We start from the raw sequence: 24,282 nt of genomic DNA, 5'->3' as shown, positions 1-24,282 counted from the left end.
CTGGTTGGGGTGCGTGGTGCGTGGTGAGTAGGAGGCACGGGTAGAGGAGGGTGGAGGAGGTGGAAGGGGTGTCTTGGACTTGGAGAGTGATGAGACGAGGGGGCGGAGGCAGAATTGGAAAAAATGGATGGTGGAATAGCTGGATGGTACTCTAGTGGAGGAATATTCGAATATGATTTTGCATCTTTGGATAACATCATTTCCCTACGATCTACAATGAGTGATTACTGAGCGAGCATGTGGGGGAATTTGTGTTTACTCCCTCCCCCTTCCCTCATTAACTTATGTACTCCCTCTATCCCGCTCCGCTCCAGCCAGACTAAAAGATATCCTGCACCTTCTCCCACCCGCCCTTACCAGTCGAGACCTTATGGCGCATCTCCCAATACTCGTCAGTAAACTGCCAGAACTCCTCACCGGTGATTTCGCAGGTCTTCTTTGCGAACCAGCGAGGCTCATGCGCCACACCATGCTCCTCATTCTGTCTACGCTGCGCGCGCTGCTTCTCCTCGAGCCTGTGCTTCTCCGTAGCGGCAAAATCGTACTCTCCCTCCTCCATGGCGCGCTGGTCGGGGCGCAGCCGGGTATCGGTCGGACACAGGTGGGGGCGCAGCGAGTCCGGGAGTGCGTTGAGCGTGATCGCGAAGGGCGTTAGCGAGAAGGGCAGCGGCGGGCGCGGGTGGTTCTCCCACAGCAGGAATGCGGCGCTGGGGTTGGCCGCGTGCGTCACCGTCGTGGCGGCCGAGGTGTTCGTCGGCGGCGGCGAGATGTTCGCGTCGAAACCGGGCGAGAGCCGCGCATACAGCTTGTCGTTCCATCGCCCGCCGACGGACCACATCTGTGTGCCGTCGCCGTCGACAACGCGGCCCTTAACCTCGTATGCGTTTGCGGCGCGCCAGCCGCGCTGCTTGAAGTCCAGCAGACACTTCACCCCCATAGTCCAGTTGGTTATCTCCATCAGTCCGTAGTTGTCGATTGTGGGCGAGCCGGTGATGATGCCGACTACGGACGTGTTGATCTTCTTCCAGGTGTAGAGTTCCTCGCCACCGGTGACGGGGCGGAGACGAAGGAACCAGGTGCCCAGGGGATTGATGTCGAAAGATTTGCCGTAGAACTTGCTCTTGACCGCGGACTCACCCCAGTAATCCCATTTCTCGGCTTCACCGTAGGCGGCACCGATGGGTGGGTGGTGGGATACTTGCTCAACGAAGAATCGGAAGTTTTTGTCGGGACGGCAGTATTCGAAGGTTTCACCGAGGAGTGGGTTAAAGGGTTTTGCGACTCGGCCGATGGTCGACGAGTATTCGGATGCTGCGAAGGCCGCAACGTAGACCATTCGCTCGGCGGGATCGGGGCGGTCCGCGGCTTGGTCCAAGAGGTCGGTGTATTCCATGTCTTCTGCTACTCTCTGCAGCAAAGATGTGGGCTCGTTGAAGGATACGGGCAGCGTCATCTTGGTCATGTCTTTGCCAATCATTGATTTCAAAATACCCTGGAGAATATCAGCCTTTGATAGTCAATTTGCACCGAAGAGAGGATTCTCACCCAGAGAGAGATCTTGGGTCTATCATCGGCGTCCATGGACAGTTTCTGACGCGGTGGATCTTCATAACCGACATAGCTCCTCTTGACGGCAACCAGCTTCATCTTTCGCGGATCTCCGCCGACGTCCTCAACCTCCCCGATTTCCTCCTCCTCCTCCTCGAGCTCGCCATCACCCCTGGCTGGCACATTGGATGGCATCTCCGAGAACACCTCCATCTCCCCGGAATCTATCGCATCGAAGAATTGATCGTCCTCATCGCTCTCACTCAACGCATCGTCGGAGGATTCCTCGATTCTCCTCGCGGAACCTTGACGGTCAAGCTTTAGCCGCTGCAGCTTCTCGTCAAGCGTTTCAACACCGCCTTCCTCGATGTCATGGATAACCGCACCACCGTGTCCGGTTGTCCTCCCGCTATCCTTCCGCAGTACCCGCTTGAGCGCCCGCTTCGTCTTCTTTCTTCGCTCGCGCTCACCCACAACTTGGCCCTCGAGTGCCTCCTGCTCCTCCGCCAACTTGGTCATGTTTTCCTCCCACAGCCGGCGCAATGACACCTCCTTCTCCATCCGGTATCGCCAATAGGCATCCCGCTCTTTACTCATGCTCAGCAGATCTCCAATAAGCTGCTTCAAACTGTCAACGGCGGATTCGTAGCTTGCCATTGCAGCAATACAAGACGAGTCGCCAAGCTTAAGGTCGGGATTATTCGCGTGTTCGAATTGTAATGCCAAAGCGACCTGCGACAATAGGTCAAGCTGCAACCTGGCAGAATTCGCAGCAAGGTTCAAGGCGTCCGTAGTTGGTGGATCAGCGGGGCCGTGAGACGACGAATCGTCGTTGACGTCGTTCGCATCCTCCTCGTCGTCGCCCAGATCGCCATCTGTATGTGCCGAGTAAGACCTGGGAGGATATGGACCGGCATCGGACTGGTAATTATCGCTAAATCCGGCATATGCGCCGCTACTCGCGCGAACACTTGCCCGTGCGCTCTGCCTAACACTGACACGCTTACTGACCGGAGCGGGGAGATGCTCAGACGCTGCAATGCTTCCTTGCCGTCCGCGTTCTGCGCCGCTAACAGCATCGCTCTCTGCTGCTGATTCTTCTGCATGTACTTGCTCTCTGAGTCTGTCCATCACTTCGTTCTCCTGGCGCTTTCGCCGCTCCTCCAGTCGAGCTTCGTCTTTGGCTTGCTGGATAGCGTTGTTGAGAGTCCAGTACCACCGTTTTGCCTCGACGATGTGATTCGCCTTCAGGTGGTACTTAACACTGCCTTTTCCGTGAATTTCGAAACGCTGTTTGTCCTGCGGATCGATGTGGAGCTTCGCTATCCGCATGTTGATGGCGCCCCGACATGCCGAACCAATGTCCTCTATGTCCCATTAGCACGACACCATCACCGAATTCGTGAAAAAATACCCTGATTCTTGTAATAACTCAAAACGCCATCCTCGAGCACGAACCACCGCAACTTGTAACCGCCGGTATAGTTCGTCCACTTTTTCAGGTACCCTTTCATCTCCCTCGTCTCCTTACTCCCCAGTGTTCCCTCCCCACCAGCACCACCCTGATGTCCGGGCGGCGCATGTTCCGCTGCAGAACCAAGCACAGCCCTCTCCTCAATCCCCCTTGCCGCCGCAACCGCCGCAGGACTTTTCTTAAGGATCCCGCGAGTTTTCTCATCTTTTGTGACATCTTGCGGTAGCTTACCCTTGTGGTCCCTTCGGAACGGGTCAGCGCCGTGCATTAATAGCAGCTGGATAAGCTTTGTATCCTTCCTCTTCGCCGCCTCGTGCAGCAGCGTGGAGCCATGAGCATCCGGCGGCTCGAGGGTATTGAGATCCAGTAGCCCCCGAACGCGGGGGTTATCTAGGAGTTCCTGGAGCTGCTCGTATTGCTGCGTGTTCATGAGGTTGTGTAGTGTGTCGATCTTGTCCTCGAGGTACATACTCCGTGCCAGTTGTAGCATCTGATGTATCTGCGGGTTGCGCGCCATCTCCAAGGGAGTACGGTTCGCGTAGTTGTGAACAGAGTCATTGATGTCGGGTTGTCTGAGGAGGAGGGTTACGACCTCGGCCCGTCCCAGCTGTGCCGCGATGTGGAGAGGCGTGTTGCCATTTGTCAGGTCTCGTCCGTTGATGTCCAGGTACGGCTTGTGCAGGGGAGCGCCAGAACCTTCGGGGTGCGAAGTCGTAGTCGAAAGTATATACTCGATAACGGGCAACTCGGCGCACTGTACCGCCAGGTGTAAGATTGAGGACTTGTTGACGTCCACTCCCCCGCCACCGGACAACGAGCTCATGGAGGTCCGCCGGTTGGGATCATCCACGGTGTTGTCCCGTATGGCCTTCAGTATCGCAGTGGTATCGCCATTTCGCAGCGCTTCATACAACCGGAACGTCCGCACTGTTTCCTCAACCGTCTTCGCCGCACCTACGCCGCCGCCGACAAGAACGCCGGACCCGGTAAGCGAGCTACCCCCACTCTCGTTGCCGTCGATCATGGGCAGTAGGGTGCTACTGATGGTACTAGCACGGGACGGCGGCTTGATATTCACTGTCGAACTCGAAGCGGTGATGGCGGTAGGGTCGTTAAGCTGTTGCTGCGACGAGGTAGAAGAAGGGGCGACGGAGTTTGATCGAGAGTGTATTCGTGACCCGGAGGATGATTTCGACGAGGAGCCCACGGAAAGCAACGAGCTGACCATGGCGGACTTGGAACGACTATGTTTACCATCCTTTTGATGTTTATGTTTGGGGCTGCTGCCATCACTTCGTGTGAGAAGAAGGTAAGGTTAGCCCTTCGTTAAGGGAGGAAGGGAGGGGTCAGAATACCCGACAGATGGTGGTGAGTCTGCCATTTTGTGTTCGGAAACGAGGATAAACGGGAACCTTTTTGCTGTACTGAGAACTAGAACTGGGCGTAAAGTTGGATACTGGGAATATTGAGGATATGGGTGTGTAGGGGAGATAGAGATCTATCTCTCTTTCTCTTGGTGGGGTCTTGGGATGGAGGGTGGCAGTTAGCCAGCCAGCTTGCTTCTCAGTAGTTACTGCGGTACCCTATTACCTGCCTTACTCTATTCCGGTAGCGCCGATAGATGGCGTTGCGCCCAGGCACTTCGCCAACCTATCATGAGAATCGCCAACCCATCATGAGAATCGCGGGCGCTGTTGTGGGCGCTGTTTTGGACTTTAGACATGTGACGGTGCAGGTGGATCGGGAATGGTTAATCAAGACACTTCTTGTCGTGTGACGAGTGTCTGTCACGGGAGTATGTCGCCAAATGCTTATGAAGTCCTAGTACTTAGACAAGTAAGTACCCGTGCTTATGGCTATATGTACCTGCTTTACAGACATGGGTAACATCTCACGCGGCAGAGTATCTTCATACCATCCTCTCCCGACGGATATCCAGCAAAAGCATCATTAAAACGAGGATCACTGTGAAGGCGATCGCTTCGGATGTCCGATGCTCTTCCATCCATGCATCTACCTCGAATACCTAGGGGAACCACAATTGTACGCAATCCGAAACTCCCTAGTTGAAATTTGGACCGAGATAAAACCACGCAACAGAGAAAGAAGAGAAGAAAAACTTGTGCCCCAGAAAACCCCGTTTGAATCCATTGTTCGAGTACAGAAAAAAGAGTTGAGGAAACAGATTGTGATTTGTATCTATTTCCCCATGTGCGCCGCAGCCATTTACTTTTTTATCAACGATTCCAACACGCTTACGCAGCAGTGATGGTCCTCTGCTGGTTCAAGATCCTGGCGCGCTGTCTAGTGGTGATGGGGTGCTTCTTCTCGTCGGTGGCCTTCTTGACAGTCTCATCGGACTCCGACACGATGACCTCGATGTGGCAAGGGTTCGACATGTAGGGGTTGATCTGTGGCTGTTAGTACAGAGCGGAGGGAGAAGGCGAATCGGTGGAACATACACGACCGTGGGCACGGTAGGTTCGTCGCCTCTGCTTGGGAGCCTGGTTGACCTGGATGTGGGAAACAACGAGGTTGGAGCAGTCGAGACCCTTGACTTCGGCATTGGCCTCAGCGTTCTTGAGGAGACCGAGCAAGAACTCAGCCGACTTGATGGGCCAACGGGCACGGGTAACACCGAAGTGCTTTCCTGCAGAGCCAATCCCCATCAGCATCAACCACCCTTATCGTCTGCCCCCCTATCCACCCAAGCGTCCGCCACTCCCTCCACCCATTCCACGATTCCTCCGGGGTTCAAACGTACCCTGCGCGGTCCGTCCAGTTCCACCAGCGTACCTCCTCATGGGAACGGCCTCCTTGTGCTCCTTGACGTTGTCGAGGAAAGTGATGGCGCGGTTGAGCTTCATGCCAGAGACGGCCTGAGCAGCCTCGCGGGTGTTCTTGAAGGAGACACGGAGGAAAGAACCACGGCTCTTGGCCGATTTGGCCTCGTTGCTGGCATTGGCGGCGTAACGGACCTATCGTAAAGAAACCGCACATCAGCGCCCATGTTCCACATCCACGGCTCCAATTCGATTCCATGAAGCTTGGTCGCGATTCTCCCCATCCGCCAATCGATAGATCCATCTCTCCCACAGCTCCCCAATCTCGATATTTCGTGTTCGCTGGAGCTCCGAGTCGGAAACCTCGAGATTTGAGAGCCGTGAAATACAGAATTCGATCATCGTCGGGCGGCCGAGCGAGCGACAGCGGGGAGAGAGGTAAAACTGACCATCGTGTAGGATGTTGTCGGCGATGGATTTGCTGGGGTTCTGAGGCGGTCGTTAGTAGTCGGTCGTCGGTCGTCACTGGATTTGCCGGGTGAATTTTCGCTTGTGCGAATCCAGAATCCCACGCTCGCTCGTTGTGTGTGGGTTGTGGGGTTACGACCAAGACTGCTCTTTCAGCATTTACCGAGGGCTTAGGGTAATGTGAAAAGTGCTGCCAAGCCAGCTTACCCCGCGCTACGCTCATCTTGGTCCCGCCCTCCAAAGATAGTCAGTTACCCTGCAATGCCGAAATCTCTGCCTGGAAAAAAAGTTAGCGACAGGCAACGAAAGAAATTGAGCCAGCCATCTCTTCCTTCCCACCAGGACACCAACGACAACAACAATCCCAAGGCAACTCAACTTCACTGCCTTATCCGCCCTCGCAAACCCAATCGTCAACAGCCTGGTCATTGATCTTACGTTAGGTCGAAACAATGGCTTTTACTCCCAGAGGTGCTCCCAGAGGTGGACGTGGTGGAGGTGACCGTGGCGGACGTGGCGGCTTCACACCGAGGGGCGGCCGTGGTGGCTTCACACCAAGAGGTGGTGATCGTGGTGGACGTGGTTAGTTGTTAACCCTGCGCTGCTCAATTGAGCCCTCAAACTTTGTCTGGTTTTCACAGTTTGCGATCGCTCTCTTGCGCAGATGCGCAGGCGCTCGTATTCTTGACCTCAAAGTGATTGAGGGCCTTGGACAGAAGCGATGATAGTGGAATAAATGGCTAACATCTTGAAGGTGGAGGACGCGGCGGCGCTCGTGGTGGCCCTCGTGGCGGTGCCCGTGGAGGACGCGGCGCTCCCCGGGGCGGTGCGAGGGGAGGTGCGAAGACCCTTGTTGAGAAGCATCGTCACGAGGGAGTGTTCGTTGCCCGCGCCAAGGAGGACATGTTGGTGACCCGCAACTTGACCCCCGGCGAGTCGGTCTACGGCGAGAAGCGCATTGCTGTCGACTCTCCTGCATCCGGCACGGACGAGAACGGCCAGCCCGTCGCAACCAAGATTGAGTACCGTGTCTGGAACCCTTTCCGTTCCAAGATCGCCGCCGGTATCCTTGGTGGTCTGGACAACATCTTCATCAAGCCCGGAGCGAAGGTCCTGTACCTCGGTGCCGCCTCTGGTACTTCGGTCTCTCACGTTGCCGACATCGTCGGTCCCACCGGACAGGTCTACGCCGTCGAGTTCTCGCACCGCTCAGGACGCGACCTGATCAACATGGCCAAGAAGCGGACGAACGTCATCCCCATCATTGAGGATGCCCGTCACCCCATGAAGTACCGCATGCTCGTTGGTATGGTCGATGTTGTTTTCGCCGATGTGGCCCAGCCCGATCAGGCACGTATTGTCGGACTGAACTGCCATCTCTTCCTGAAGGACAAGGGTGGTGTTCTGGTCTCCATCAAGGCCAACTGTATCGATTCTACTGCCCCTGCCGAGGCCGTGTTCGTGAGTGAGGTCAAGAAGATGAGGGATGAGAGGATCAAGCCCAGCGAACAGCTGACCCTGGGTATGTCACGTTATCCCCTTTATGTTGCTTGCAGACTTCTAACATGATTTTACAGAACCTTTCGAGCGTGACCATTGTATTGTGGTTGGAACCTACATCCGCTCACAATCGTAAAGGGTGCGAGAGTAATTGACGATGTTACACATTCGAAACGGGACTTAGGTTGTGACATCATGACTGAACGTTTGGGTGGGTGGGTGCAAAGAACGATGTAATTGTACATAAAGCCACCAGCTGGGTGAGAGTGGGGGCAGAGGTGATTTTTCTTTCATCATTCGACAACAATACCCGCTCCTTACTCATACACGCATTTGTTGGAGATGTCTATTCGTTGGCCGATGATCTGGAGTGGGATGGGTGTTCTTTTTACTCTCTTGTCTGTTTATGCGATCTGTTACGTTTCTTCTACTGTTGTCTCATGGGTAAAATTTCAGAGTTATGGCTTTCACAAGGTGTCACTCGCAATCAAAAGTTCTGCAGCGTCCGAGCACGTTGACAATAACCCTGGCGCCGTGACCAGTGTGTATAGCCATAGCCTACTCCAAATAGGCTGCATGCGATTAACGAAGGAACAAAAAATTAAAATCCTGGTGCGAGATAAGCCTTCCCCATGCGGCCCGCGAAACGTCTGTTTGTTTCGCACTGGCGTCCTGCAACCCTGACTCCTGGGGATTCACAGCCACTAACAGACAACCAGAGGTCCAGAGCGGGGTACTTCGTAGGCTAACTCCACTTCACCGTTCACCGTTCAATCCACGCCTGTCTTATGACAGCACCGGGAGCGGTATTTGTAGGTAGGTAGTCCAGGGTCCTATTCTGCAGCCATAGATCAATGCTGTTGCGATCAGAGCCGCAACTGGACACCCCGGGATTCTGCGTGGATTGCATCTGGAACAAGACGGGTGTCATCTTAGTTTCCACCTGTCGATTGGATAGTATGTTGAAGCCAATGGATGATGTGACCGTGGGATATGAAGCTTAAGCTGATCCCACCACCCAGGTGAATGGGACACCCCGGAGTCCGAAGGAGAGGCAACTCCAGCTTCCCCTTCCAGCAATGGGGCCAGGATCATGATAGTATATCATTCTGTATGCCCCTCATCTCCCCACCATTCACTCGCAACTCATCGCAATGACGCCCGACGAGATTCTCGGCTCCCTTGAAACTTACGGCTACGTGATCATCCCGGACCTCATCCCGCCTCCCCTCCTCGGTCCTCTCCGCGAGGCTTCCTCACGTGTCATTGCCAGGGCTCGCGATGAAAGTGATGCCGGGTGGCCACATGTGTACGTCTCCGCCGACGTGGGAGGCGGTAGGTATACTGATTATGGTGCAGACGGGTGGTAGGAAAACAGTTTCCGCCTTGGCCAAAGGACGTACGGGAGGACGTATGGGGCGTGCAACACATAATGCACCCCGACCTGGGCGAGCGAGTATTTGCGGAGTGGTACGGCTCTCAGCCGGTGCTAGACGCCGTGACCACCATCCTGGGGTGTGGTGCTAAGGAGCTGCAGCTTGGTATACCTACCATCTCTTTGATCGTTATGTCGGATGTGGTGTGCTCATGCGGGATGAAAGAACTCTTCAACCTCCTTGTCAACCCGACCAAAACAGCGTTCTCACTCGCGTGGCACCGCGACTCTATTCCGCCCGAGGCGTCGACGGAGGTCGAGATCCGGCTACTGAAGGCGCCGAGGTATGGGACACAGTGGAACACCGCGCTGTATGATGACTCGTGTCTCCTAGTTGTACCCGGTAGTCACCGACGTCCGCGGACTGACGAGGAACAACGGACGATGGCGGAGGATCCAAGAGCCAAGCTGGAAGGGGAGATTGTGGTCCATCTCAAGACGAGTGATACGGTGTTTTATGACAATAATATCCTGCATCGCGCGGTTTATCCTACGGAACCGGTGAGGCAGACATTGCATGCGAGTATGGGCACTGTTGAGGCGGGGGTGGAGAGGGCGAGGAATATATTGCAACATGATATGGAGTGGGTCAGAGATGTGAGATTTGAGGGAAGGCTGGAGGGGATGATGCAGAATCTGGTCAGGTTGAGGGATGAGACGGGGGGCCAAGAGTTGGGGTACAATCTGGAATGGTGAGGGAGGAGAGAGATAAGATGCATATTCGAGCCGACGAATAGTGTGTACAGAACATAACAGGCAAAGCCAAAGAAGAAAATGTCAATTTACAAAACACCGCTCAAGAAGTCCTGGGTATCCCAGACAAAGGAAACCTACACTCCAGAAAAACATGTCATCCACAGACCGCAGCTCCGCCCATCAACGACACTCCAAGCAGACTCTCCCTTCGCCATTGCTCGCCGAGCATCCGAAATCACACACTACTCTGTGACATCCCACACATCTAGCCTCCTCCTCGTCCTGGAGTCCCAATCCCCTGTCACAGTCTTCACACTTCAGCACCGGCTGCTCCTGCACAATTGTGGGCGCCGCCGTGCCCGCCCACCGAAGCCAGGACCACAAGCCCGCCTTCGGCTGTGGCGGCGGCGGCGGCGGCGGTGTTGGCAGTGTCTGTGTCTGTACCACCGGCTGCAGTTGCTTCCCCGAGGGTGTAGACGTAACCTTCGCAGCAGCAAAGAGTTTCTGGAGCGTGTACTGGTGTATGTGCTCCTCGTTGGGCCGTGCACGCGTGCGCTTTATCGTTCGTCCAGATATAGAGGTGTCGCGCGTACTGTGCGTAGACTCGGAGAAGGCGGTTGACGAGGAGCGTTTGCGCTTTTCTTGTGGTTTACCTGACGTGTTGGTGGAGCTCAGAGGAGCCGGGAAGGAGAAGAAGTGAGACGCCATGGTTTCGTACCCTGCGATTGAGGTTCTTGACAGAGTTGAGTGATAGCGTGGTATTGATTGGAATGTAGAGTGGTGGTATGATGACAGCTGGGTACTCTGTTGTGTTTGAAACGCGAGGCGGTGATGAGCCATGGATGAGAATGCCCAGTCGCGTAAATCAACAACGCGAACTCCAGCCACAGCGCACTAGGCTGTCGCATCCCAGTCCTCCCCGCTAGAGCTCTCCAGCCACCCTGACCCTCGCTCAAATCAAAAAAAAGTTTCCTTCGGTCAACCACGACATCCCACCAAGCGAAAAAGCGGCAAACTTAAAGCAGCAGAAATCGTTCAACGACAATCCCGCAAAACGCAAAAACCACCACGGCTGCGAATACTTCCCCAATACCAACCGGTCATTCGCCGGTGATTCACGCCGTGCGAGCGAACCTGCCACAAATCTACCACTACCACCACTACCACTGCTCGTCATGACCCACGTCTCGCTTCACCGCTGCCGCTTCGTCGACTACCCGCCGAGTAGCATCACCTCAATCGCCTTCTCGCACCCATCAGTCGCGCACAGCGCTCTTCCTCCGCCCAAAACCCTGCGTGTAGCAATCGGCCGCAACAACGGTTCCATCGAGATCTGGAATCCTCTCTCTGGAAAATGGCATCACGAAACCACACTGCAGGGCGGAAAAGACCGCTCGATCGAGGGTCTCGTCTGGATTCAGGACTACGACGCTACCGGGAATGGCCAGCTGCGGCTACTCAGCATCGGATACTCATCTGTTGTCACTGAGTGGGACCTGTCGACTGGACGGCCAGCGAAACATCTGGACTGCAATGGCGGCGCGATCTGGTCTATTGCTGCGCAGCCCCGGAGAAACGCTGCGGATGTGCCCCAGGACGAGCGGGACAACGATGAGGCGCTTGCGCAGAATATTGTGGTGGGTACTGATGACGGGACGCTGAAGCTGTTGAGTACGGCGGGCGGTAAGGGCCAGTTGGCGTTCGTCAAGAATTTGACGAGAGCTGGTACATCGAAGTCACGAGTATTGAGTCTGGTCTGGAAGGACAGATACACGGTTGCTGCTGGTATGGCGGACTCGCAGATCCGTGTGTGGGATATCAGGTCTGGACGTAGCACCGGGAGGATGTCGCTGAACCGAGAGAGGGGGAAGGAGGTGTTGGTATGGGCAGTGAAGGTGACGGCAAATGGTGATATTGTGTCGGGTGATTCGAGGGGTGAGGTACGCTTCTGGGACGGCACAAATTACACACTGAAGCAGAGGATGAAGGCACATGACGCGGATTGTTTAACTCTTGAAGTCGGAGGTCAAAATGGCGACAGTGTGATCAGTGGAGGCGCCGATATGAAGACTGTACTCTTTAGAGTCGTTGGAAAAGGCCGTGGTTGGGCTGAGGTTGCTCGAAGACGTTTCCATAAGCACGACGTGCGCGCTATGGCTGCGTATGAATCTGGTGCATTTAGCGTGGTGGTATCTGGAGGCAGGTTCAATTTCTGGACATCTTTAACCATCTGCTGACATTTGAGAAGGTGTCGATATGACCCCGATCATCATACCCTTCCGTGGCTTCACCACCGAGAACCATCGCACCCTTCCTTTGGTCCCGCAGAACCCGATCGTCACAACTCTTCCCGACCATCGGATACTGATGAGTTTCTGGGAACGCGAAGTTAAGATTTGGAAGGTCGAAGAACTGTCGGAAGTAATGCCTACGGACTTGAACTTGGGCGACGAAGATCAAGGTCGCAAGCTTCTCAGCCGGATCATTCTCGGTGTATGTTCCATATACCCTTAGAGGATATTCATTCGGCTAACATCTTGTAGAACGAAGAGTACATCACCTCTGCAGACCTCGTTCCATTGCCCGGTAATGCTGGGTATCTTCTGGCCGTTTCGACCATCGGTGAGGTCAAGCTGTTCTGTCTGCGCAACCCAAAGCAACCTGGCGCAGAAGTTCTCCGCGTTCAGAGGATCGCCCTTCCAGCTACAATTCCCCTCAAGAACGTCGAGTCGGAGGATGATAGTGAAGACTCTGACGATGAAGAGGAGGTCGAGTTGCCGGAAGAGGGCGCACGGTATTTGCAGTTCACTCCTGACGGAAAGCGGCTCTTGATCATCACCCCCAATTCCCGGATACTCATGGCCAATCTCGAGGTCTCTATCCCGTCTGACCGAAGAGAAAAGCCAGTCATTAGCATATCTTCCCCGGTCTACGAGCTTGACCGTAAACTCCCTCCTACGAAACTGCAGCCCGCCCGCGGAACCCAAACCCCTAACAAAAAGCGGTCCCGGCAGCGACAGGACGAAGGCACCCACTCTACGTACATGCACACTATTGTCAAGTCCGCCTTCTCCAGCACATCCCGTCTCCTCGCTGTCGGTGACCTCGCAGGAAACATTACAACCTTCTCCCTCTCAGATGGAACTTGGTCACGTATCGCCACCTCCATCCCCCGTCTCCCGGCCGCTCCGGTAGTCCTCTCCTTCCGCCCCGCCCCGACCACCCTCCAAATCACCTCTTCCCCCACCAAGGATGCCGAAGACGAAGACTCCGCGCCTGACTCCGAGCTCCTTGTCCTCCCCGCGGACACACACATAATCCACCTCTTCTCCGCGACCTCGGGGCGTCTGACTCAGTGGTCACAACAAAACCCGATGCCGGACTGTCTCCCGGTCGAATTCGCTGCCGTTGGCGACCGCGCGGTAGGCGCGTTCTGGGAGGGTACCGAGCGCGCCTGGTGTTTCGGCGCGTCGTGGGTGTGGATGTTCGACTTCTCGCGCCAGTGGCCCGACCACAAGCTCTCGTTCGACACTATGCAGATCCCGGCCGACGGGAACGGAAAGCGGAAGCGCGGCGGCGGCGGCGCGGTGGCTCCTGTCGCTGTTGGTAGTCTCAGTGGTGCCGGATCCCGCATGTCGCAGCCGATGGGGCTCGTTGGTGTGTTCAAGACGGCGGAGGATAGTGAGGACGAGGAGGATGAGTTTGCGGCGCTGATGGAAAGCGACGACGACGAGGATGAGGGTGATGCCGCGGAACCCATCAGGAAGCAGAAGGGCCAGAAACCGTATTGGGGCTCGTATAGATACCGCAGTTTATTGGGGTTCTTGCCTGTGGGTAGGCGCGAGGTGGTGGAAATGGCGGGTGAGGGCTGGGGCGAGCAGGGCCTGCAGGCGGTGGAGATGGTCATTGTGGAGCGCCCGGCGTGGGATGTCGGCTTGCCGCCGAGGTTCTTTGATGGCAAGAGTTAGACATGCTATATTCTATAGCGTGGACAAAAGTTTGGCCAAGGGTGTATCTACTGGGTGATAAATAATGGCGTTGTGATCTTCTGTTTGGTTTGCACGGTGGTGGTGGTGGTGGTGGTGGTGGTGGGTGATGTCATATGATGCAATAAAGTACCTTTCGATGAACACCTTTATTACAGGAAAAGCGGAACAGAACTACAGCGTGTTCGAGCTTCACAATATTGGCATTGGACAGGACAGGACAGATAACACAAATTCCCCACACTGCGGTTCAACATCGTGGTAGCAAAACTGGTATCCCATGTTACACATATAAAACCATCTTAAACTCCGGCCTAGCCTATACATTGTATTGCATGCGACAAATACAATCATCTGTCTGCTAGTCTCCACCCTTCCTCGGCACCACCGCCTTCAACTCTTCCTCGGGAATCGGCACCGGCCCACCCGGCGAATCCGCCTTCCTCGCGGTCAACACCTCGACGCCATCCTCGGTGACCAACAGCGTATGCTCGAACTGCGCGCTCCTCTGTCCATCCACCGTAGCACTAGTCCACTGATCGGGCCAAGTCTTGTCCCTCCAGGTGCCCAGATTTACCATGGGCTCGATGGAGAAGCACATTCCGGCCTTTGCGGCGCCGACAGCCTTATTCTTCGAGTAGTGGGGCACGTTGGGGGCGCAGTGGAACAGCTCGTTTATTCCGTGGCCGCAGTAGGTGCGCACGATGCTGCACCCGCGGGCTTTGGCGAGGGGCTCGATAACATTGCCGGGATCCCGGAAGAGCATGCCGGGCTTTACCAGGTCGATCGCGGCGTTGAGACAGTCTCGCGCGGTTTCGACGACGCGGATCGACGACGGCGAAGGCGTCCCCACGTAGTACGTCTCGTTCAGGTCGCCGTGGTAGCCTTTGTAGTGCAGCGTTACGTCGATGTTGATGATGTCGCCGTCGACGAGCGGGCGGCTGTCGGGGATGCCGTGGCAGATGATCTCGTTGACGGATGTGCACACGGACTTAGGGAAGTGGTTGTAGTTTAGGGGAGAGGGGTAGCTCTGGTTTGTGTCAGCGAATTTTGGAGGGGGAGTGTCAAGTGGGGAGGGAGAATACATCGCGCTCTATACACGCTTTATGCACAATCTCGTCGATCTCGTCGGTGGTGACGCCGGGGGCGACAGCAGCGGCGGCAATATCGAGCACCTCCCGAGCAAGCCGACACACAGTGCGCATGCCCTCGATCCCCTTTGCATCTAAAATCGTAATTTTCCGCGAGGAGGTGGTGTATTCGCTTCTCGGAATGCCATCGGCAGCGTAGTCGGGACGGGGGATATGCTCAGGCAGTTTTCTAGTCGCCGAGAGAGGGTAGGCGGCCCGGAGGGTTCCGGTATATCTGAAGTCTGGGAACGGATCGAAGCTGCCAGACTCTGGGTCCGTGGGAAGCGGCGTTGGTGAACTGAATGCGTCTTTGAGGGACTGGAGCAAGGTGGGAGTCTTACGGTAGGCGGGCTTGTGCAGGGCTTTGTGTTCACTCTGTTGGCGACCCGCGAAACGCGCAAGCCGGCCGGTTAGCCAGCGGACCAAAATGCGCATGTGGGGGAGAGGGTGCTGGACTAACCCACGAGCGTTTGAAGCAGTCTTGTGAGCAGAAAAAGGCCTTAGCGCTGCCCAACTTGAGGCAGGTGGGGCATTGCAGCGTGCCAGCGGTATTTGCGCAGGCGACTCCGGCGCAAAACTTTTTGGTCAGAGAGGCGGGCTGGTCGGTGGGGGAGACTGTCATCGTAGACATCGTCATGGTTGTTGTATTGAGGCAGTACCTAGGAGTGGGGATGGTGTTTTTGGTGGAGTGACAGATGGGAAGGTTCAGGTGTCTGATGAGGAGGCCCGGTGTACTAAGTACCGTAAGTACCAGGAACGTTCGGTCCCTCTAACGACCGAATTGCTATGGGTTAGGGATATTTGAGGATTTGAGGATCTGATTACATACTCTCCCTCGTATTCTGGCTCATTGCGCGCATACCGTGATTGCCGAGCGTGAAAAGAGTCAGCGCTACTCTATAGATTCACAGCATCCAACTGATGAGTTACCGGTGAGTCTCTGGAGGATATGAGGCGGACGGGAGTAGGAGATGCATAGAATAGTAGAGCTTTAGGAGGGCAGACGAGTTTCCAGCGGCACTGTTACATACTCTAGTCGGCGATGCTGTCGATATGCGCCTGACGAATCAGACCTGCCACCTCTTCAAGCCGACTCGCTGGCGGCGGAAGGACGCAGGACGCCGGTATGTCCCGTCCGTTGCACACACCCACGCGATGGCCATCGCATCATCACTTTTCCGTGCCATTTCTAAGCGGGTTGTCTCGGTAAAACGAGGCATTGGCGGCCCGCGGAAAAACGCGGCCTTTCTTTTCTCGCCTCCACCCACCTGCGGCCGCCTCCATCCTCACACACACGCAGAGATCGAGAACTTCTCGGGATGGCAAATGCTATTCCCTTTTAGCCATGGGCGGTGGCCACTGTCACCGATCGATATGGATGCACACGAACCCCACCCCCGCTGCAGGGCTGGGCCCAGCCAGCCTGAAGTCTTTTGCTCTCGGGTTTTCTTCTTCTTCTCTTCTTTCCCTTCTCTTCATATTCATACTCCTCCTCCTCCTTCTCTTCCTTTTTTGTGACACTTCTCGCACTCGTACAAACAACTCCAGCCGTTTTCAGCACCTTGCATATCTACGTCACTTGATATCACCCTTTGAAAATTACCCTTAAGCCACCCTCTGAAAGCATACCACGTGCCTACCTGCTCTCGCCATACCTCATCTCTACATACAATCTTCCTGGAGTCCAACCCCACAGCTTCAACACGCATAGAAGATGGTATCTCCACATAAGACGCAGACAGTAGCAATTATCGGCGCCGGACCGGTGGGAGCCCTAGCAGGCCTATACTTCTCGCACGCGGGCTGGGACGTGACGGTGTACGAGCTACGTGACGGTATTATGCTTCTCTCCTGCTCTCTGGGTGGCGGTGCTGAACATGCATTCCGTAGACCTACGCTCTCCCGAGAACCGCGCACTAGGCTCCGGGAAATCCATCAACCTTGCGCTCTCCGAACGCGGCATCAACGGCCTACGGAACATTGGCGATGCGGGTGCGGCGCTGCTACACAAGGTGCTCGAGGAGACTATACCCATGCACGGCCGGATGATCCATTCTGGCGAGGTTGGGACGAAGGGTGAAGCCCAGGCTTACGATAGCGTGCATGGGCGGTTTATCCGGAGTGCCGATAGGGCGCTGCTCAATATGCAGCTGCTGGATGCGCTCGAGGAGAGAGATAACGTGCAGTTGTGCTTCAGGCATAAATTGAGGCGACTTAAGCTCGATGGGGAGGACGGCGCCGAGGCGGAGTTTGTGAAGAGGTGAGTCTGGCTGTGGCCCGCTGGTGTGGCTGGTGGCTGGTGGCTGACTGGTGCAGTGATACGGGGGAGACGGTGAAGGTGTATGCGGATTTGGTAGTGGGTGCCGACGGTGCGCATTCCGCGGTGAGGAATCAGCTGCAGCGACACGTCAAGTATGTTTTTCCGGTGTGGCATGCAGGAGAGTGAACTGACCGGCTGCTACCAGGATGTACTACGAGCAGACCTACATCAGCACGATGTGGTGCGAATTCACGATTCCCCCGCACCCGACAACCGGCGATTTCCAGCTCTCGCCCGACCACCTGCACATCTGGCCGAAGCAGACGCAAATGTTCATTGCCATCCCGTCCATCGACAAATCATTCACATCGACATTGTTCATGCCCGAACACCTCTTCAACAGCATCGAATCGCGGTCAGATCTAATCGCCTTCTTCCGCGAGCACTATGCCGATGTCCTCGACATCCTCGGTGAAGACTCCCTCTGTGACCAGTACTTCGCGAACGAGCACTTGCCACTGGTCAGCATCCGCACGGGACCGTACCACTACTCCGATCGCTGCGTGATCATTGGCGATGCTGCGCACGCCATGGTGCCCTTCTATGGCCAGGGAATGAACGCTGGCTTTGAGTCCGTCAACATCCTCTTCAAACACATCCGCGCCAATCCTGAAGACTTGAAGTCCGCGCTGCAGGCGTATACCAATGAGCGGCAGCCAGACGCATGGGCAATCGTGGACTTGGCGATGCGGAACTACGATGAGATGCGAAGCGGCGTGACGAAGCGGGGCTATCTACTGCGCAAATGGGTGGAAGAGGCGTGCGCAAAGTGGGTGCCGTCGTTAGGCGTCAAGACGCTGTATTCGATGGTTAGCTTTGGGAATGACCGGTATTCGGAGGTCCTGCAGAAGGCCGAGAAGCAGATGGCCATCGAGGAGGCCATGTTGGGCGGCGCGATGCTGGTGGTTATGGCGGGTGTCGGCTGGCGGTATGGTGCCTTGAAGGCGCTGGAAGTGGGCTGCAAGGAGGGATGGAAGGCTCTCGTTGGCCGGCGGTGAAGCATTGTGTATTTTTCAGTTTCTTCATTGTCTTCCTGTCACTTGTTTGTCGCGCACTGTAAATTAGTTGGAATGGGGTTGGCGTCACAGAGAGTCACTTAAAGTTTAAGCTTTCCTGGTGTAACGTCAGGAATTACGCCGATGACGTAGTGGGGTATCTACGAGCTCGTCAGCTACCTCATGCAGGAACAAGCTTGAGTCTCTCCCGGTTATCGCGATGACATCGCTATCAGTATCTGTATATCATCCCGTCTCCTATATCATTCCTCCAGCTCCTTCGCACGACATCCACAACACCATCACCATCGTATCTCCCCGATACGCCCACCATGCCCCCCAAGATCCTCCTTGCCGCAGGGCCCTCCGAGAACCGCTCCACGCACACAGCCCTCGCACCGAACCCACCACCGTCCCACCCGCCCACACCCATCTCTTCCACGCTCCGCGTGCGCATCCACATCGCCAGCTGGACCGGCACTCCCGCTCCACCCACTTCGGGCTCGTCATACTTCACGCACCCCCTGCACCGCAGCGACAAGTTCAGCATACAATTTTTTTTCACGCCGCACGAAGACGTGCCGGGCGACGAGCTGGTCATAAGTAATACCTTTGATAAGCCGATACGCGAGAGGCTGCCGGTTTTCTTTGGGGCCGCGTGGGCGGCGCTCAGGTGGGTTGATCCGGGGATTCAGGGGGAGCCGTATGCCGATTGCCCGGAGGTGCATAGTCGCGTGCTGGGGGCGGTGAATTTTTTGGATGTGAGGGGGGAGGTTGCTGGCAGGGAGGAGGGGGTGGGGGTGGAGGAGGGGGCTGGTGAGGGGGAGGAAAGGGAGGAGGAAGCTCCGGTGATAGAGGAACATATGCCCGCCGATATCCCCGGGACTCCGGCTGAGCGGCGGAAGCATTTCCTGTATTACCACCAGAAGGAGTTTACGTTCCGCAAGGGCGTCGAGTACCGGTGGGACTTCTGCAACGGCATGATGGATTTCAGCGGTTTGTTCCGCTCTACCTCTTCCCCCTCCCCGCAGCTCTCCTCGACAAACAGGCGCTGATAAAGTGCGGGCAGATTTCTCCGTCAAGATCCCCGGATTGGGCTTCAAGTTCGAAATGACCAAGTACTGGGACCAGCAGCCGCTACGGTTCGTGCTTAAAAACATCAATACCGGCGAGGTCTACGGCGTGGTCCAGTTTGACTACGATCAGGGCCTGGGACTCAATGATGGTAGCGTCATTGATGGCGTAAGCCTTGAACCTGGAGATGCTGTCGCCGATAATGGTTAGGTGCTGGGTTAGTGATTGAAACGTATTTATACAGGGCAATAGAGTACTGGTAGGCGCAATTTCAGCGAATGATACACAGGATTTGACTCGGCTTTTGGGTCCGTGGTCTGTGATCCGTGAAACCTTATATTCTGTAGCCGAACTGGTTTCCAGGCTCCAGCAGTTGTTTTCTTCTTTCCATAGCGTCATTGCTCGGTACATTCCGGGAAGCGGTATTAATCCATACTTTATAGTGGACAGCAAGCCAACCGTACTATATTAGTAAACTGCAAATATAAACAAGTACCGTAGAACACATGGTATGCAAGAAGATTCGTGAAAATAAACCCAAAACATGGACCCTAACCCAACCCAAAACATGGACGCTGACCCGACCCAACCCAACCCAAAACCGAAAAACAACGACCACTCCACTCCACTCCGCCACATCACCTCACCGGCAGCGCAGCAGACACAAATAATCCGCACTATACGCGGCCATGTCTCATGGGCTCAAACCCAGGCTTCTGGTGGGCACCGTAGGGCTGCATTGGCACGCTCTGGCCGGACTCTTCAGCGTTGTGGCCCATATACGGGCTGGCAACCCTCTCGTAGGTGTGCGGGGTGCGCTCGGCCTTCATGGCGCGCTTCCCCTTCGGCTCGCGGTGGCCCATCACCTTGCTGGTGCGCCCTGAGCAGCAGCACGTCGACATCATCCAGAACACGCTGGCGGCGAGCGCGAATGCCGTGGCCGTCCATGTCGTCGTCTGCCATTGCGAGCCGATCGTGCATGACACGCCGAAGCTGTCGAAGGCTTTGTTGAAGGCACCCTTGAGACTGTAGCTCAGCACCGTGCTACAGATCGAGCCGGCGAGGATGAAGAGGAAGGCCGCCTGTTTCCCGGAGTTAGTCACGTGCGCGAGAATATGGGGCCGGAGGTACTTACGTCCGCGATAACAGTGGTGATACAACTTCCCCACCTACTCAGCAGGCCAAACCATCCGACAATGAAGCAAGCGCCGGTAGCCACAGCGCCCAGCACATAGCAGGCGGCCATGAGCTTCTGGACGATATTGATAGCCTTCTGGACCTTCTTGACGCTGTCGGGGAATTCAATCTCCTTCTTTGCCTCCGCGGCGACGATAGCATCGACATCGAAAGTGTACCCAGACTTCGACGCCGTACACCTCTGGATGTCCCACGAGTTGTCGTTCGTGACGTTGCCCGAACAGTAGTTCCACATGTGCGACGTGTAGAAGTCACTCATGCCGAGCTCTTGGGCGTTTGCCTGTGTGACGCCCGTGCTGACGTTGGCGCTGAGTGAGCCCGGAATCGTGTCGAGAGAGCTTTGGAGGTTGATGCGGCGGACGTCGAGCTGCGGGGTTCAGCCAGCGTCAGTGGATATGTACAACGCAACGACGGGAGTGGGGAACACAACTACGAACCCTGAACTGATACATCGACGGCAGCATCTTCCTGCTCGTCCCGCTGATGAGGAGAAGTACCACTGCCACCAGCGAGGCGAGGGTACAAAGCATGGGCGTGAGGATACACGCGAAGCGGCCGATTTTTCCCATGACGTGTGATTTCTTTCTTTCGTCTTTCGTCTTTTCTGTGTGTCGGTGTCGATGGAAAAGGAATCGATACGAAAGGTAGTGGGGAGAAATGTAAATGTGGGGGAGTGGGAGGGGGGAATCTTTTAAAGCCCTGAGTTGTCCGTCGAAGCTGACAAGACCTTCCAGCTGCCTGCCTGCCTGCCTGCCTGCCTGCCTGCCTGCAGACGCACGCACGCAGTTGGCTGGCTGGCTGGCTGGCTGGCAGTGCACCACACACTTCTTCGCTTTTTTTTGGGGGGGGGCTTTTCCCCGCTACTCTACGGGCGATTACTTGGGGGATCAGCCACGGCTTACCATGCGAGTCCTCGTCCCCTCCCCTCCCCTCCTCTCATCTTTCCCTAGGCCCTTCGACGTCCCACCAGAGCGCAAACAAGTCTCCGTCCCGTCCCGCATCTCAGTCCGTGCCGGGCGGGCACGCTGTCTGGGCAAGGGATGGAGGGAGGCGTTGAGACGGGCGATGCTGAAATCCCAGGTTTGACGGGACGACACCCTTCAATTCCACTGACGTTTCACCACCTCAGCCCCACCAGTGCCACCACCACCACTGACCAGGCCCACCACCACCTGCAGCAACCACTAGTTAATTACATACTCTAGTTAATGTCCGTAAATCCCTCGAATGGGGAAATTCCAGAGTTCAGCTGCGTAAGTATCCAACTAACTAACGCGTGGCGGTGGGTCAGGGATGATAGAGTATGTAGAGTGCGGACATGGTGCGGGAGGGTTACTCTATTCTACATCCATAGACATGTATGTTAGTAAGAAGTACGTACGACATGTACCTAGCAGGGTGGATGTGAACAAGGCTTAGTTAGAGTATGTAGTGGCTTCAGCCCCTCTTAGCACTTACAAGTTACCGTTCAATACTGACTTACATCATGACGAGATGTATAATTGGATATATACAGGGGCGTTGTTTTGTATGTATCCATCCTGACCGGAGAAGACGAGTCCTTGCCGGTTAGCTCTGCGGCTTGTGCGAAACCAGCGACGAGGCCGTGGTGAGACTGTCCCGAAGCTTGCTGTTTTGGCCGTGGCCACTACCGTCCCGGGGTGATTTCAAGCCGAAGCCTGCCGATTCCGGTGGCCAGTGACGTATCGTACCGACAGTGACATCCACTTGTACGAGACAGTATTCACAGTGGAGAAAGCCCGGTTGAGTGAACCATTCATTACAGCATAACTATTATAACACAATCGAGCGTACAGTACACATAACAATACAATCATCACAACGTCCAGTACAATCACAAACATTTCGAAGAACGAGCAGAGCAGAACAGAACGACAAACACGACAGACAGACAACAGAGAGAACAAATCGATCAATCAAACCCCAACACCGATAATCTTATCTTTCGCCTTGTCCAAGAAGTTCTTGTGCTCATGATCCGCGGTCAAGCTATCCCTCTCACGAGTATCATCAACACCCTCCATTTCCGCCTTCTGCTCGTTGTACGCGGGGCTTCCACGCATAGTAGTTCTCAACATTCCGGCTCCGCTGGTATCACGTACCCTCTCCCGCTCCATGCTACTCTCCCTCGCCGCCGCTCCCTCGGTCCTCTCAAACTCCTCGCGCTTGTCCTCCATCATCTTCCGGTCATTAGCAAAACTCCGTGGTGTCGTCGAATCGTTATCATGATATCCAGTTCCAGTAGTCGCAATATTAGATAGCCCCCCCACGCCCGAATCCCTAGTTCTAAATCCACCAGAACTGATGCCAGTTCCAATAACATACCCCCTTTCGTTGCGGCCCTCGCCACCGCTAATGCCGCCTCCGGCGTTCGACGTCTGTCATTCATCGGCAACCAGGTTATCGGCTTCGCGATGACCGCGGGAGTCGGCTGCAGCGTTCTTGTAGTGACGCTCATCATCCAGACTGCGGCGGGCGCGCGGTGCGTGCCGCTCGTCGTCAGTGATGTCTTCGTATTCGTCGTCATCCTCGCGGTTAAGGACTAGGCTGTTACGGCCAGTCACTTTTCGCTCGTGTTCATCGGCCGGAACCCAGCCATCGTCGTGGAGGGGACGGTCTTGGTCCGAGAGATTGATGGGTTGGCGGACGCGGGAGGCACGGCCACCGGTTCGGCGGGGACGGACACCGCGCTGAGATAGGCGGGAGCGCACCATGGCTCGGGATTCGACCCAGTTAGTAAGTGAGTCCTCGCAATCTTGGATAATACTACGGATAGTCAGTAATATACCAGGAATCACCAAATCGATATAAGTACCTCTTGCTATCCTCGTATCCGTCGTAAGCCGGTCTCGTCTCACCGGGAGTAACAGGCGTGTCGTCAATAAGCTCCAGCAAGTGCTTTCCATAGCCTGCAATCATGGCAACTTTCTCGGCATGCTCGCGCATGGCATCAAACTGGTACGTAAACGCCGCCTTGATCTTCTCGCGGGTGATGTTCGATAGCTGGGCCTCGGCAACCAACGACTCGGCCTCAGCACGCACAAGCTCCTGCTCCAGCACCACAATCTTCGGCGAGTTGGGATCTTTGTATTTGAGCTGGGCAATCTGGTCGGTAATCTTCTGCTTGCCTGTTCCCCTCATTAGTCTCACCCTCTCAAGCCTCACTGTATTGGATATACTCACGATCACGGCTCGGTTGTACACTCGCCTCGATATTCCTTATGCTCTTGATGGTGACTCTGTACTGATCGTACCGATCGATGAACTGGTCCTCGAGCTCACCGATCTCGAAAATAAGAACTCCCAGTTTATCCGTAATATCGGAGACGTCCTCGTCGCACTCCTCGCCCCAGATGGAGAGCTGGCGGGCCACCTCGCGGCGCTCGCGACCCACAAGTTCCATCGATCGCATCACGTTCTTCTCCATCTTGACGAGCTGCGAGAGTTTCCGAGCGAGGTCGGGACCGCTACAACCATGGTTAGCAAGTAGCACGGGTGGCCGAGATGGAAACGACTATGAGAACTCACTATGCACCGGCCACCGACTTGCGCAAGTTGTGTCCTGCATTACCTCCATCAGCCAAACCGAGTTAGCCAATTTGACAGGCATATTCATCTCCCCTCCGTGACAAGCAAGAAGCATTCGCTGGAGGGG

The 24,282-nt window shown here is 55.5% G+C and overlaps 11 protein-coding genes across 11 annotated transcripts; 5 read left to right on the top strand and 6 right to left on the bottom strand.

The window, feature by feature from the left end:
• Positions 1-180: 180 nt before the first annotated feature.
• Positions 181-4,794, bottom strand: BZA05DRAFT_382981 (Oxysterol-binding protein-domain-containing protein). The gene is made up of 4 exons (XM_051482173.1): positions 4,378-4,794; positions 2,963-4,314; positions 1,546-2,915; positions 181-1,492 (listed from the first exon to the last, which is right to left on the bottom strand). The coding sequence occupies exons 1-4, from the start codon at positions 4,401-4,403 to the stop codon at positions 320-322; spliced, it is 3,921 nt and encodes a 1,306-aa protein (XP_051344573.1). The 5' UTR covers positions 4,404-4,794; the 3' UTR covers positions 181-319.
• A 19-nt stretch (positions 4,795-4,813) lies between these two features.
• BZA05DRAFT_18628 (ribosomal protein L17) lies at positions 4,814-6,343 on the bottom strand. The gene is made up of 4 exons (XM_051479357.1): positions 6,255-6,343; positions 5,787-6,000; positions 5,485-5,672; positions 4,814-5,433 (listed from the first exon to the last, which is right to left on the bottom strand). Exons 1-4 carry the CDS (start codon positions 6,255-6,257, stop codon positions 5,278-5,280), a joined length of 561 nt encoding a protein of 186 aa, XP_051344572.1. The 5' UTR covers positions 6,258-6,343; the 3' UTR covers positions 4,814-5,277.
• Positions 6,344-7,054: 711 nt separating this feature from the next.
• Positions 7,055-8,373, top strand: BZA05DRAFT_382975 (YDL014Wp-like protein). The gene is made up of 2 exons (XM_051482172.1): positions 7,055-7,795; positions 7,851-8,373. Exons 1-2 carry the CDS (start codon positions 7,177-7,179, stop codon positions 7,907-7,909), a joined length of 678 nt encoding a protein of 225 aa, XP_051344571.1. The 5' UTR covers positions 7,055-7,176; the 3' UTR covers positions 7,910-8,373.
• An 87-nt stretch (positions 8,374-8,460) lies between these two features.
• Positions 8,461-10,042, top strand: BZA05DRAFT_382972 (uncharacterized protein). The gene is made up of 4 exons (XM_051482171.1): positions 8,461-8,730; positions 8,796-9,082; positions 9,133-9,314; positions 9,375-10,042. Exons 2-4 carry the CDS (start codon positions 8,928-8,930, stop codon positions 9,902-9,904), a joined length of 867 nt encoding a protein of 288 aa, XP_051344570.1. The 5' UTR covers positions 8,461-8,730; positions 8,796-8,927; the 3' UTR covers positions 9,905-10,042.
• BZA05DRAFT_382970 (uncharacterized protein) lies at positions 10,043-10,727 on the bottom strand. The gene has a single exon (XM_051482170.1). The coding sequence runs from the start codon at positions 10,610-10,612 to the stop codon at positions 10,085-10,087; it is 528 nt and encodes a 175-aa protein (XP_051344569.1). The 5' UTR covers positions 10,613-10,727; the 3' UTR covers positions 10,043-10,084.
• A 159-nt stretch (positions 10,728-10,886) lies between these two features.
• Positions 10,887-13,975, top strand: BZA05DRAFT_470186 (WD40-repeat-containing domain protein). The gene is made up of 3 exons (XM_051487886.1): positions 10,887-12,103; positions 12,153-12,397; positions 12,448-13,975. The coding sequence occupies exons 1-3, from the start codon at positions 11,080-11,082 to the stop codon at positions 13,870-13,872; spliced, it is 2,694 nt and encodes an 897-aa protein (XP_051344568.1). The 5' UTR covers positions 10,887-11,079; the 3' UTR covers positions 13,873-13,975.
• Positions 13,976-14,023: 48 nt separating this feature from the next.
• Positions 14,024-15,754, bottom strand: BZA05DRAFT_382967 (peptidase M24, structural domain-containing protein). Its single transcript, XM_051482169.1, has 2 exons — positions 14,976-15,754; positions 14,024-14,920 (listed from the first exon to the last, which is right to left on the bottom strand). The coding sequence occupies exons 1-2, from the start codon at positions 15,453-15,455 to the stop codon at positions 14,252-14,254; spliced, it is 1,149 nt and encodes a 382-aa protein (XP_051344567.1). The 5' UTR covers positions 15,456-15,754; the 3' UTR covers positions 14,024-14,251.
• An 882-nt stretch (positions 15,755-16,636) lies between these two features.
• BZA05DRAFT_18516 (uncharacterized protein) lies at positions 16,637-18,515 on the top strand. Its single transcript, XM_051479346.1, has 4 exons — positions 16,637-16,855; positions 16,911-17,280; positions 17,337-17,432; positions 17,486-18,515. The coding sequence occupies exons 1-4, from the start codon at positions 16,735-16,737 to the stop codon at positions 18,336-18,338; spliced, it is 1,440 nt and encodes a 479-aa protein (XP_051344566.1). The 5' UTR covers positions 16,637-16,734; the 3' UTR covers positions 18,339-18,515.
• A 1-nt stretch (position 18,516) lies between these two features.
• Positions 18,517-19,701, top strand: BZA05DRAFT_450972 (uncharacterized protein). The gene is made up of 2 exons (XM_051487426.1): positions 18,517-19,331; positions 19,405-19,701. Exons 1-2 carry the CDS (start codon positions 18,668-18,670, stop codon positions 19,617-19,619), a joined length of 879 nt encoding a protein of 292 aa, XP_051344565.1. The 5' UTR covers positions 18,517-18,667; the 3' UTR covers positions 19,620-19,701.
• A 32-nt stretch (positions 19,702-19,733) lies between these two features.
• On the bottom strand, positions 19,734-21,444 carry BZA05DRAFT_382953 (SUR7/PalI family-domain-containing protein). The gene is made up of 3 exons (XM_051482168.1): positions 21,044-21,444; positions 20,545-20,973; positions 19,734-20,491 (listed from the first exon to the last, which is right to left on the bottom strand). Exons 1-3 carry the CDS (start codon positions 21,173-21,175, stop codon positions 20,087-20,089), a joined length of 966 nt encoding a protein of 321 aa, XP_051344564.1. The 5' UTR covers positions 21,176-21,444; the 3' UTR covers positions 19,734-20,086.
• A 1,352-nt stretch (positions 21,445-22,796) lies between these two features.
• BZA05DRAFT_18439 (Eisosome component PIL1-domain-containing protein) lies at positions 22,797-24,280 on the bottom strand. The gene is made up of 3 exons (XM_051479339.1): positions 23,811-24,280; positions 23,443-23,755; positions 22,797-23,393 (listed from the first exon to the last, which is right to left on the bottom strand). The coding sequence occupies exons 1-3, from the start codon at positions 24,052-24,054 to the stop codon at positions 23,009-23,011; spliced, it is 942 nt and encodes a 313-aa protein (XP_051344563.1). The 5' UTR covers positions 24,055-24,280; the 3' UTR covers positions 22,797-23,008.
• Positions 24,281-24,282: the final 2 nt, after the last annotated feature.

Source organism: Tricharina praecox (genome assembly GCF_024521635.1).
Source record: "Tricharina praecox strain CBS 144465 chromosome Unknown BZA05scaffold_1, whole genome shotgun sequence".
Taxonomy (NCBI): domain Eukaryota; kingdom Fungi; phylum Ascomycota; class Pezizomycetes; order Pezizales; family Pyronemataceae; genus Tricharina; species Tricharina praecox.
Note: the sequence above shows the minus strand (reverse complement) of the source record. Positions and strands in the feature narration are given on the sequence as shown.